Raw genomic sequence first — 14,220 nt, 5'->3', positions numbered from 1 at the left:
GTCTCAATGCTAACCCAAATAAGAAATGCAATATGCTGGCTGGCTGGTTGGTTGCCTGGTTGGATGTCTGTCTGTCTGGTATTTCTACTGTTTCTGTTGGAAAATTCATTAAATATTTCAAGATAAACCTATGCCACATTTTACCATTCGATTGCGAATCATTTTCATCAACTTGATGTAAGTTACTCCGGAGCTGGCCCCGAAGGCCCAATCATTTACATAGGTAAGTTAAATGTAAATTCTCTGCGTTTTTCTCTCTTTCTCTCTCTCTCTCTCTCTCTCTCTCTATCTATCTATCTTTCCGCCTTGCCTGCATAAATTATAAAATTAGTGTAGAAAATACAAAACAAACACACGCAAAATTTTCCAACGAAAAACTATTTCAATTTAAATTCTTATCTCATATTACGGAACTAGGCAAATGAGACAGACAGACAAACAGGGAGACAGACAGACAAGTGGAAAAAGCCTCCAAGCGAATCCAAAAAAAAACCTTAAAATAACAAAAAAAAAAAAATAAAACGACAACGAAGAAAAGCATTTTCCTATCTTCGTGTTTGTTGCTGTTTGCCTTATAAGCTGCTTAGCTTTTGCTTTTGCCATTGCCATGACTAACTTTTGACGTTTCGACGCCTTAAAGCGACTACTTAGAGAGACATCCACCAGCCAGCCAGCCAGCCAGCCAGCCAGCCGTTACGCTTCTTACCTAACCTTCCACCAACAGCCACCATCTCTCTGATCCCTCCGTAGTGGCTCTAGCTATGGCCATTGCCTCTCATGGTATCACATATCTTACTTAACGTGCCTGCAAGACTTTTTTCATTAGGATAAGTCTATTTTATGCCAAACATCCGACACACCCATACATACTCTCTCACACACATATACACACACAGCAAGTTTTTCGCCGCCCGTTTTCTCCTTTAGCCTTACTTTCCTTTCTTTCTTCACTTCCTTGCCGTCTTGCCAAAATGTTTATTTGGTTTCTTATGTTATTTATTTTATGGCACCTTTTGCCATACTTTATTTTTTTGCTATTTGGCTGATGCTGCCGCTGCTGTTTCTACTGCTGGTTTTTCGGTTATAGCAGCTGTGACGTCTCTGCTAGGCGTCCTTGCCTTGAAGAGGACTCCATCCATCGATATAACAATATCCTTTTGATGTAATTTCCGCTTATGGCTTATTTTCACAATGGCAGGTGTAAAGGTAATCGTTGATTGTAAGTGCCTGCCAGCCAGTCAGCCAAGCCAGCCGCCAGGATTTTATAAGCTAGATATGTATGTTCTATAGGTTTAGATGTGTGTGCCAATCGCTCTGTCTCTCTCTCTCTCTCTCTCTCCCTTCTTCCACTTGCTCTGTTTCTCTATCTCTGTGTGTGCGTGTGTTTGTTTGGCTTTTATGTCAATTCTCAATTATATTTCAATCATTTTTATTACATCGTCTAATGCCCAAAGAAGATTACTTTCCATCATAAATAAGTTATAAATTTAATTGGAAAAGCTTTTGCCTTTCCTCCTCTTTCCTCTCACACGCTCCAACTTTCTCTTTCTCTCTCTCTCTCTCTCTCTCTCTCACTCTCTTTCTGTCTGTCTATCTGTCTGACTCTTTCTCTTTACCCATACATATTGTATATATGTATATTGAGAGAGAGAGAGTATACATATATTTGATTGGAAGTATAATCTGGTATCACTGTGTATTATTTCTCTTCATTTCCGTCGCTTAATTAGTTGCTAAATTATTACCATTTTCTGACTGACATGAAACGTTTCGATGCTTCTTCTCAAGTGACAGATTCGATTCAAAATGTGACCTGTGTCCATTGTCCCCATTGACTGCTGGCATATTTGATTTCAATTGATTTCAAAAGTGGTGAGCAAGAACAAGAGCCAAGAGGGGTGTGTGTGTTGTGTGTGTGTGTGTATATGCCCCCATTATCTGACACGCTTGACAATTGCGACACGCGACGAAAACAATGCCAATCATGGTTAGTTGATTCAGCAATTCGCGTTAATTTCCACATGGAATACGGCCGCATAATTGTGGTAATCGTTACGCTGAAAATTGGCTTAGCTACCTACCGAATAATTCTACCTCTAACCACCTCATTTCACAGTTTCTGTGTGTGTGTGGGTTACGTTACATTACGTATACGCGCCATTACACCAAATAAAAAAAATGTGCGACAGTTTGCCAAATTAATGAAGTAGGCAGAAGAAAATTACAATTCAGCATTCTTAATTAGCATATAAATTACAGTAGGTTAACCCTAGAAAGACCCAACACATATGGATGTATGTACATAGATATCTGCATATTGATTAAATAAATATGGAAAACAAAAGCAACGGAAAGGCAATTAATAGCTCAAGTCTTTTGATCTTAATGCAGACATGCCACCTAACCCCTAATCGTCATCAAAAGGGTCAGCAGGTGTTAAGTTACAGCCAGCTGGATGGCAGCATCGTCATCATCATGATATATTCAGATGGTGGCAGTGGCATTGCTTTATAAATAAATACACATGGCATACATTTTTTTTGTTTGTTTCTCCTGTGGCACAGCTGCGCCGAAGTTGCTGAGGTGCTGATTGCAATTACCTGTGAGAAGGAGGTAGGGAGGTAGGTAGGTTCCAATCGTGAACGAGAACGAGACTGAGGCCGAGACCAAGATGAAGCTGGTGAAATAAGAGCAGAGAGGGCAAACAACATCACATTGCTTGCCACTCCTGTTTACGGCCGACCACATCAGCTGTGGTAAGGAGCTGGGGTTTATATTAAAAGATGGATGAATGGGAGACGCGACACCCACGCCCATTAGCAGGCGGAGCAGTGGAAAAAGGGGAAAAGCAACAGGCAATAATGCCAGCGTGTCGACATTGCCCGATGAATTGCGTGACTGTGCAACTGAAGCCATGGATATAATAAAAGTAATTAACAAGTGTTTGCACTGCATGATGTGGAATTTCAGGCGCGGATAAGCACACGACGATGCCGACGACTGCGGCAGCGACAACGATACGGCGACGGATGCGATGACTCTCTACGTGTACCATATGTCAGAGGTGAAATGGTCCCGACTACACGAACCCTCGGGGGCCCTTTCCCTTGCCATTGCTCAATTTCCGTTACCGTTACCGTTACCGTTACCTTTACCTTTACCCATTCAGCATACGGTGGAAAAAAGAGGCGAACTTCTTTAAGTGCCACACAAAAATCTAATAAAAATCAAGCAAAAAGGCAAACGTAAAGCAAAGAAAGAAAGAAACCAAGAAAGCACAGAAAGAAAGAAAGAAATCCAGACCCAAACGGAAAGAAAATCTCTCTCGACAAATACTTTTGACAGCTTAGGATATTTGATGCTAAAAAACAAAACGTAAATTGAAAAGTTTTACACTTAATACAGGTGCAAATATGTATGCGAGTGTGTGTGTGTATGCGAGAGTGTTGTAACTCTGACTCCTTCTTTGGTGTGTGTGTGTGTGTGTGTATGTTGAAATCAATTTGTGTGCATTTATTGAAAATTGAATTTCGAATGAGCATCGACGCGTGCACACATGTTGCTCATATGATTGAGTTTTTTTCTCCCTCTCTCTCTTTCGTTCTCTCTGCCTTTTGTTCTACCTCACCTCCACTTGAATGTCCTGCTCTTGTTGTGTTTGTTGTTCTCGTTGTTGTTGTACAAGTGAAGTGTTGAAGTGATTGTTCAAATTGCGTAAAAATTCTATGTTCCAAGTGTCCTATAAAAATTTAGCATGTAACTTTATTGAGTTTTATAAATAAAGAAAAAAAGCCTTCATTAGACATCAATTGAAGGAGACAATAAATTGAAATTGAAACTAAATGGCAAAGAAAGTGTAGCAATTGCCAATCCAAAACCAATCCCAACATCAACCACCCCACCCCACCCCACCCCACCCATTCACACCCGTTGTCTTGACTGGAACGAATTTCAATTTATTTCATTTCTTTTTTTGAATTCCTTAATATGTCTCAAATATCAAAACCAAGAATAATGTCAAAAACTTGTTAAATTTAAATAAATAAATAATTTTACTGTGCATTTATCTAAAAGTTTGAATATAACTTTGACAATTGTTTTATTCATGTTTAGACAAATTTTGCTGTCAAATTTTAAATGAAAGTTCTTTCTTTCTTTTTGCAACATTTGTTTAGTAATATTTTACGCTTTTCGTTTAAGTTCTTTTTCGGCTGGAGGTTTTTGCAATAATCTTTTTTTTCCATTTTCATGTTTTAAAATGGGCATGTCAATTAACTTGTAATATATTGAGATTAAGTAATATATTGTTTCTCGACCCTCCATAAATTAGCGGATATTCAGAAGAAATAATACCGAATTGAGCATTTCAAGATCTCAATGCAAGCCCGATATCGGATGGATGGACATGGCTATAAGAACTTGTCTCATTGTACTGATCAAGAATATATAATTTAATTAATTTACAAGGATATAAAGATATAATATGTTAATTTTGATCACTAACTATCTATCTAACACATCTATATAATGGCATAAAATCTTCGGCATGGACGAAGTAAGTCCCGTCCCTCAAAAATGGATAGAAAGTTGAAGGTTTTATTTTTTAGTTTTTGTCTTAAAGAACAGTCTTAAGTAATATTTGGATTCAAAGAGAAGAATCTTCTCGCTTCATATAGGCCTCCGGACTCAAAGCGAATATATTCAACAAACAGATACTTTACAGATGTCTTCATGATATCTATATTCTCCAACCGCATTGTAGCGCCTGTTAATCTCTTTGAAGCCAAGAGCACAATACGTGTATGTGTATTTGTATACATTACAGAAAATATATGTATGTATTAACTCTAAGTTAATTAAAGCTCATTAAAAGTGTCTCATTTGGGCACTAAACCAAACCATATCGTTTTCCAATTATTATGACGAGATCAGAGTGATTATTATGATGTATGTATGTACATATATGTATATATTCGAATACAATGTTGGAATATCCACAAAAATAATCCCTTCTCATAACTTTATCATATTTGACAAGTTAAAATTGTATCGTTTTTTGGCATAATATTCTGAGACTTAAATTATAAAATAGCATAACTTTTTGATAACCGTTAAAAGTTTGACATTAAAGATTTACTTTATTAAAAAATTAATTAATATTTTAGCTTAAGGAATCCTTTTTGTATCCTTAAAATTCCAATTGCCTTTAATTTGGTTTAATCGTTTAAATTGAATATAGTAATTACACATTATCCGTGTTATAGTGGTTGTCCAACAGACCCAACAATTATATATAATGTAATTTCAATTTAAAATTCCAAGTTAATTCGCTAACAATTTGTTTGACATTTGGCAATTTGGGTTAATCCTTTGCCATTGTCATTGGATTCGATTTAAAGCGCCTGAAAATTCGCTGCAAAGAAACAACTGGATAAAAAAAGCAAGAACTAACCCGAAACTAAATGCTAACAACCATTGGAGGAGAAGGCAGAGAAGTTGGAGTACTATAGACTATGTTGCACTCACGAGCTGGCAATAAAAAGGGCAGCCGGACAGGCAAGAACGACAAGTTGTTACAGTTGCTACAGTTGCTGTTGTTATTGTTGTTGTCGTTTTGGCCGCCGCTGTTAAGTTCGTTGGGAGTAAACTTGAAAAACGGTTACTAGGTCAGTAACACTGATGGAAATATTCGTATATACTCTCTCTCTCTCTCTCTATCTCTCTGACTCTGTGAATCTTTGCAGAAAAATCTCACATATTCTCTCCTTTTTAGAACTTCTCTCGTAAGATGACTGAGAGCCGCCCTTTTTAGTACACTCAGAGCGACAAAGAGTTTTGTAGCTTTGTCGCCCAACACGACTGGCAACAACAGCACGCTTCGTGGATGCTGCGAATAGACTGAGTGCCTGCCTCAGTACTCAATCGTGCGCGCGTCGAACAGGACGAACACGTCGCATTGTGCCGCATAGATCTAACAATTTTTGGCCAACCTAACCAAATCGAAAACGGACAAAGTGCCGAACTACTCCGGCTTTGAGATAAAGTGCCGAAACCGTTCGAGTATAAAATAACAGCTAAACAACAAAAATACGAAAAACTCACAACAAACAAACGACCAAAAAGAAAACAACAACAAAATTGCGGTGTCCTCGGCATTACGTGATAATAAAGTATTTTTTTTTTTTTTTTGTTGTTTTTTTGTAAATTTTACTTTGTTGGTTTACGTTTTGGTTTTTTTTTCTGTGGCTTAAATTGCGCCCAGCTTATGCAAATGTAACAGTCGCTTAAGAGGCAATTTTCCTCCAAAAAAGAAAGAAAAAAAGAAATAAGTCGAAGAAAAGAAAAAAGTTAAGAAAAAGTAGCCAAAAAGAAAAGCAAACGAAAAGCCTCAATAGCCAGGGCTAACCATTTAAGTGTCCTCTAAACAAAAAAATAATACACAACAAAAACAACAACATCTATGAGAAGAAAAACCGCAAATGAACAGCGACAGGAGGAACATTTGCCAAGCGGAATCTGCTTTTTTTGTAAGTGTTGTCGAATTTGATAGGCATTGACTCGTCTTGTCTGTCTGACTGAATGACTGAATGACTAAATGACTAAATGACTGACTGACTTGACTTGACTTGAGTTGACTTTACTTGCCTTGCCTGCCTATCCTGGCCTCAATTTGGCCCCAGCCATTTTCTATATTGATGAGCATTAATATTAACAACGGAATTTGTGCTCATTATTTGTGACTTTGGCATTTGTTGGCATGGGAAATGGAACAACAGGAAAACGATGAGGTCAAAATAGATTTCATCGCATCTCTGCTTTCATTTGCCCCCCCAAACCCCAAGAAATTCAGAATTACATGAAATGTCAGCCAATTTAAGATGCCCATACATACTTACATACATAAAATATACAAAAACACCCCAGATGAAGTTTTTTGATTAATAATTGACAAAACAATGTTCATGTTAAGTGAATTGAATTGATTTTTAACACATTAATTTATCACAGATACATATGTCTGTTTAATAAAAATTCTGAAATTTAACTAATATGCTGAGTGTTCATTTAATTGATTTTTTGTTTTGTTTTTTAAGTGTTAAACGTCGAAGAACTCTAATTTAATTTGTTAAACTGTTAGTTAATTTTCCTATAGCCATTAAAATTCTCTAAATGTCTGCAGAAAATTAAGGTATATAAATTCATTATGAAGTTAAAATAAATTTTCAACTTTAATAAGAATTTCAATAACAATTTGATTGTTGTTTAGGTGATTGTCGTTTAGCTTTAAAATTATCAAATTCAAATATACTGTATTTGATTTCAAAAGTGTTAACTCTATTCATATTGTTAACACTTTTTAAATTAGGTCTTCACTTAGAAAAAAATCCTTAAAAACACTTAAAAAATATTGTGTAAAAAATGCTTCAATATTCTGAATGTTGTTTAAAAATATTTAAAAAAAAGCTCCGATTTTACAACTAATTTTCTTCTCTTTACCAAATTTTCTCAATAATTTTATGATGTTATTAACTTTACAGTTAATGCTTTTTAAAAATACCTTAAGTGAATTTGTCAAGTGTCTTAAGCATACTGCTCACTTACCATTAAGTTTACAGTTTAAGTTTAGTTTAACTTAACTACCTACTTAAAATCTGTTATACATTTAACAGCTTGAGTATAAAATAGTGAACATTTGTCGAAAAAGTAATTAAAGTGGCACGTAATTTGTGCTTTTACGTTATTCAGTCTTAAACTCTGAAAATTAGCCTAATTTTAAGTATGATCTAGTAAAAACATAAATGTTTTTTAATCGTTTGTTTGTCAACTATTATCAGTTCACGGATAATCATAAACTGAATTTGGTTAGAAAAGAAAAGCTTATCTAACGATTAACTAGATTCTCACACATTTGTTCTAAGGGAACAAGTTTATTTTAGCCTATTTTCAGTTTAAGCTCAACAAATTTTCAACTTCCAAAATGGCGGCAGCTAAACCAACAAAATTTAATTATAGTTCATTAAATTTAAAGCTTCCTATATATTTTCGCCCAATCCCCCAGAAAAAAATTATTGAATGAATACCTTTTCGTATTTGTGTGTGGGTGTGCATGTTGGTTAGTCTTTCTTTTTTGTTGCTATTTTAGCATGACATTGGCATACTAATCACCTCATTGAAATGCAAATAAGCTGGCTTATATTATGGATTTTATCTGCGGTCTAATAATTTTCCAGCAACATTTTTATCTCACAGTCATTCGCTAAATACCTGGAAACGTTTTCGTTCGTTTTCGTTTCAACAAAAAAAAAAAAAAAAAACACAACTTTCAAGGCGTTTGATACACACTGGGCGACGACTAAGGCCCTTCCTTGGTGGGCGTGGCTGTGGCAAGCACGTGTCGGCATAAATATATACAACAACAACAGCAGCAAAAGCAGCTACAAAAACAAAGAAAGAGAAAACAGAGGACGTTGAGAAAATGCCTTTTTGCCATGGCTACCTCGACCGATGTACCAATTTTCATTTTCTTTCATTGAAAGCAGGCAAAGTTGACGCAAAATTTTCATGCGGATGCCACTGCCTGCTATTGTTGTAGTTGTTGTTGTTGTTGTTGTTTTACTTTCGGTTTGGCCTGATGGCTATCAGTTGCTCAGCAGTAAATTACTGGCAACACTCAACACAAAAGGTCAGTAACCATGATGAGCTTTAGCAGCGGCAACTCGCAATGTGTTAAGTTGCAAAAAGTTGAATGAATAAAGAAAGGCTCCGCTAAAGTCAGAAACAGAGGTTGGCGGACTGGCACAGGGTCTGTTTAAAAAACTCGACTACAAAGTAATCAGCAAGTGGCTACAAAATAATTATTTAATTAACGGAAGTGCCGGCTATGCACCAGGCCTCAACATCAACAGCGGCAACAGCAGCAGCATTAGCCTGGGCAGTATCATCGGATTCCGGGATCCTGGGCAACATTCCTTTGCTCTAAATGCCCATTCATTCGTTTCATTTATCTAGTTGGGCCTCTACTACCTACCCATTCCCTCCTACTCACTCCCTCGCTTTCTGCCTCCCCCCCTCTATTGAATCTTTCTGTTTTTGACTGTTTCATATCCTATAGTTAAAGGCTTAACAAGGTACATATATCTTTATGAATGTTTTCTAGTCAAATGAATGCTTTCAATTTTTTTTTTATTTTCATAATTAATACAAAATGTATTTCATGAATAAAATACCTTTACTATATAAAGGGTATCAGAAAATCGATTCATGGTACTTGCAAAATTTAGTATTTAGCTGACGACTTGGGCTCCTTCGACTCGCTTTCGCTCTCTTCTTAGCCACTTAAACGTCCGTGACGTTCAACTTTAGGCTTCTAATTTAAATTTAATTAAGTGGGATCATTCGTTTAATGGAAACTGGCCCCATCCTACAGATAGAAAGAGAGAGAGAGAGAGAAAGAGAGAGTCTAAGCAAGGACTCCACTAGACTCTTACTAGAGCTAGAGCGCTTAAGCATCATTTGCTCTTTCAATTTTCTACTACTTTTGCTTCTTCATCGTTTCGTTTTCAGAGACGGCGACGTTGAAGTTGACGTTGACGTCGACGGCAACGTCTCTTTCGTAAATTCGCATTAGTTTTGCCATCGTCATTATATAATGAATAAAGTTCCAAGCGGCCAAGTGGCCAAAAGGGCCATGGGCTATATGAATATTAAGCGTCTGTTAACCTATTTTCTAAATGCTCTAAATAATCCTCTATCTCTCCCATCTCTTACTTAGAGATGATGAGTAAGCCGATTTTGCCACTGGCTGAGTTTTACCATTGCCTTTGCTTTTTACGAGTCTCACAAAAAACCACCACCAACAACAACAACAACAACAACAACCACAACAAAAACAGCAGTAACAAAAAATAGTCTGAAGAACAGACTGCAACTTTTCAGTCAAGTGGTTTTTATGTAAATTGCCTTGGTTAATGTTTGGGCTAATGAATGAATGGGGAGCTAAAATCGTAAAGAAAAACGAGAGAACAAAAAAGGCTTTTGTCATTCTAACTGCAGTGCAGTAATGGAAGTAAAGCAACTAAGTTTCAAATGAAATGAAATTATCATAAATTTTTCATGTATCTTTTAAAAGTGTTTATGTTTTATATTAAGATCTGTTATTTATGTTTTCATGACCAAAAGGTCAAATAGTTTTTGTTTTCTCTTTTTTTTTTGTTAACAAACAAATGGATTGGTAAATTATAGTTGAACCTGATTGTCTTCGTTGGCCATTTCATTCACACAAATGTTAAAACATTATATTGAGAAAAAAGAGTAACCGAATGAATTACTTGATCGTTCTCTAAGGAATTTGCAATAAATTCCATTTGTCATTTTGCCATTTTGTATAAATTAATATTCATATTACTCCACAAATCAGTTTATCAGTTTATTTTCCTATATTTTTTGGTTTTTTCGTCTTTTTTGTTGTTGTTGTTCGCTCAGTTTCCCCCTCCTCGCACTGCACAAACACACACACAAACACACACAGAATTTAAGCAAAGTACAAAAAAAAAAAAATCCCACACAAATAAGCCGATTTAAAAAACAATTTGAAAAATTAAACGAAATTTAAAGGCCGCAGCACATTAAAAGAGAACACACACACACACACACACACACACATACACGCACACAATGAGTGAGTGAGCGCCAAAGCGATTCAATGGGGGGATTGGAAACGAAAATAAAGTGGAGGGGGAATAGGAAAGAAGGCGGTTAAAGTGGGGGAGGGGGTATGGAACCGAATTCCATTGAATAAAATAACAAGTTGGAATATAAAATGCCAATAAGCCGAGACCGGGAGAAATGGGAATACAAATTTTTCAGCAATCCAGGCAGTCATTCAGTCATCCAGAGTTGTGAAATTTTAAATAATTAACAATAAAAAAGTATAAAAAAAAAAAAAAAACAAGAAAAAAAGAAATTGCAACATAAAAAAGAAACAGACAAAAGACATTTAAGAGAAAGAAAAAAACACGACACAAAAAAAGCGCAAAATCAGCACAAAAACAGCCAGCGAACCGAAAGGATAACAGGGCGACAAGGCAGGAACGACACACAGACAGACACACACAGATGTATATATAGTGGCAACAATAACAGCACAAGCTGCTGCTGCTGCTGCTGCTGGCATAGTGACACACTGACAAAGACAAAAAACAAAAAACACCAACAACAGCAACAGCTTCGCACACCTGGTTATATGCATGAGAGAGACGATGGTGGTGGTGGCAAGAGCCAGATAGGCAAGTGTGTACATATTTGCCTACAGTTCACTGAATACACACACACACACAGTCACACGCTCAATACACATAAAGAGAGCGGGGCGACAAACGGACGTTAAAACATAAATGCGAACATCAGCGGAAAGTGAATGGAACTTGTTCCAACTTGGTTTGCCATTGTGCAAGGTGCAAAAGACACGTGCAAGTCAACGCGTGCCGCTTTTAATGCGTAAATATGTACGTGTGCGTGCCTATATGCTAGTTATTTGTCTCTTTGTGTGTGTCTGTGTTACTGCTTATTTACACAAAAAACAAAAAAGATTCTCTAATTCATCCTTAATAAGCAACAAGCGACAAGCCTTTGGCTTACAGAATTCTTCAGGATTGTAATCAAATAGAATATAAATATGCTCCAATAACTAGCAAACATCGTATATCAAGTTAGGGAATCTGCGTGAAATTTTCAAATCTGTCTGCTCTTTCACAGCATCTTGAAATACTTCATATCGAATACACATTGATATATAAACAGAGTATATTTATTTGTAGTAGGTACTTGCTATGACATCTTTTACCCTTGGAAAAATTGTGAAAGATTTTTATTTAGTGTTTCCAAAAAAATAAAGTTTTTTTCGAAGAGGAAAGAAGTACATTTTCCTAGACATTTCAAAAAAGTTTACCAATATGATTTCGTGACATAAAATGACATTTAAGGCAAAAAAAGTTAAACGAAAAATCTAAATTTTCAACATTTTAGTAAGTGGAGAAATGAAAATCTCTATAAAATAAGTTTTACTTAAAGGATATTTAATTTCAATTTCGGTTAAACAGTTTTTCTAATACATAAGTGGAACATGGCGATGAAATTTCAAACTACTTGTTTGATTAATTACTGTCATTTTATCTAGCTGGAAGAAAAAGTTTCTATAAAATTACCACAATTTGAAAGCAAATAGTCAACTCTTACTGCATCAAAATAAAAATATTAATCAAGCTTTTCCCATGACAAGGTAGTTCATATAATTTATATGTTAACATTGAAGTATTACAAGTATAGAAATGGATTCTCGAAATATGCACACACACACACACACAATTAAATTAATATCCATTAGAAATGTAAATCAATGACAAATAAAAATGAACTAAAAAGCTACAACAAAATTACATTAATAATGTATTAGGCCATTAGAAAAATTGTATTTTTAATATTTACTGCAAACGCAATGCATTATTAAATTTTATTTTTGGGATGCATAAATTGATGCAATTGTCAAGCAAACTTTTATTGAATTAACTTCTTCCACCTGCACACTTAGTAATATAAGCCAGAATGTCCTTTTAATTAAAAGTGTTTTGTGATCAATTTGTTTAATAGATTTGAACTGTTTAAATTGAAGTCTAGCCAATTGTAATACAATTACTAAAAGAAGTTGATTTTAATTGAGTTATTGGAATCGTTTAGTTTGCTTTCGAGATCAACTATTTTGGTAAACTACATTAAAGCAAAAGAAAACTTAACTAAGCAACTCGATGCTGGAAAGTATGCTATAAAAAATGAAAGAAGGAAAATAAAATAAGTGAACCAAAAAAAAAAAAAAAAAAACTGGCCAACATTTGCTTGCTATTTGTATTCAAATTGAGAAATATGTTTGATATATTCGATTTGTTTCTTCTCTCAGTTACTCAATTTGTTTCACTTGGCACAAAGAAAATATTTCTGTTTTTTTTTTTTTGACACTTTGAAAATTTTCAAAAAAATGTACATATTGTATAATAGGCAAGATTACAGAGAAAAAAAATCCATAAACACATAGTTTAATATAACATTTTGTCAATGTATTAGCAGCAGCTAAAACAGAGCAAAAACTACAAGTTTACAGATTATAGCCGAGAGCACAACACAAAACAAAATGAAAGCGTATTAAAAGATATGTATTTAAATATAATTGCATAAGTAGAATATCTGATGATGTCATTATTTGCCTCGCCTCTCATACAAAGCCTTATATTTTAAGCCCATTTTTTCATAGAATGAATAAAATTGCAATTTCATTTAGTTCTTCTTCTTTTCTGTCATACAATTTTAGGCAACACAACAAATTATGCAAATGTCCACGTTAAGTGCAGCAGAAAAATGCTCACAATGCCAGCGATGACAACCAAGAGCCGGAGACCAGCAACAAATAACTAAAAAAAAAAAAAAAAGATATAAAGAAAAGTAGGAAGCGAAATTAACAATAACAATAACAACAACAACAACAAGAGCAACAATAGCTGCGTCACCAACAACAGTTACAACTATAACAAGAGCAGCAACAACACTAACAACTATAAAAGCAGCAACAATATCAACTGTCTGCAAAATGCGCTTTGGCTTAAAGTTGAGCTGCCTTTGGCCAAGCTTTTATTATGGCTAACATGGAGCAGCAATGGCAACCATAGAGGATCGGCCATGGGCTGGGGAGCCAGCGCGCAGCCATCATTAACCGAGAAAATCCCATTAGGTGAGTAAACGTAAGCTCCAGCAGCAACAGCACCACGAACAGCACAACAATCTCCTGCACTAGAGACAGAGAGAGAGCTCCAGTTTGAGTTGTCGACCTGGCTGTTCGCTATGCTGGGGCTGGTTCGGTTCGGTTTGGTTTGGTTTTGGTCTGGTCTGGTCTTATTTTACTTTATATTTTCTGTTCCGTTGTTGTAAAACGCTCAACTGCACACGTCGTCACCACCAAAGTTGCAATTCTTTTTATTTTGTTTTTGAACTGCCGCACTGCCGCGTTTTTCGTCTTATGTGTATGGCAAGGATTAACTTGCTTCGTACCTCTAACCATATTGCCATTGCCTTTTTTCCCATTCTCATTCCCATTCGCATTCTCTTTGCCTCTTGCCTGTTGAATTGGCACAAATTTGCAGTTGGCTAGCAAAATGAAGTTACTGGGAATGTCAGACA

The 14,220-nt window shown here is 35.6% G+C and overlaps 1 protein-coding gene across 1 annotated transcript in view; it reads left to right on the top strand.

The window, feature by feature from the left end:
* The first annotated feature begins 5,927 nt into the window (after positions 1-5,927).
* GluRIB (Glutamate receptor IB) overlaps positions 5,928-14,220 on the top strand; it is a 34,249-nt gene continuing 25,956 nt past the window's right edge. The window contains 2 exon segments of the mRNA XM_068291990.1: positions 5,928-6,527; positions 13,358-13,774. Of these exon segments, the coding sequence (XP_068148091.1) occupies positions 13,723-13,774 (52 nt within the window). The 5' untranslated portion in view covers positions 5,928-6,527; positions 13,358-13,722.

The sequence above is a fragment of the Drosophila tropicalis genome, unplaced genomic scaffold, assembly GCF_018151085.1.
Source record: "Drosophila tropicalis isolate 14030-0801.00 unplaced genomic scaffold, ASM1815108v1 contig_1190, whole genome shotgun sequence".
Taxonomy (NCBI): Eukaryota; Metazoa; Arthropoda; class Insecta; order Diptera; family Drosophilidae; genus Drosophila; species Drosophila tropicalis.
The sequence above is the reverse complement of the archived record's forward strand: the minus strand, read 5'-3'. Positions and strand labels throughout refer to the sequence as shown.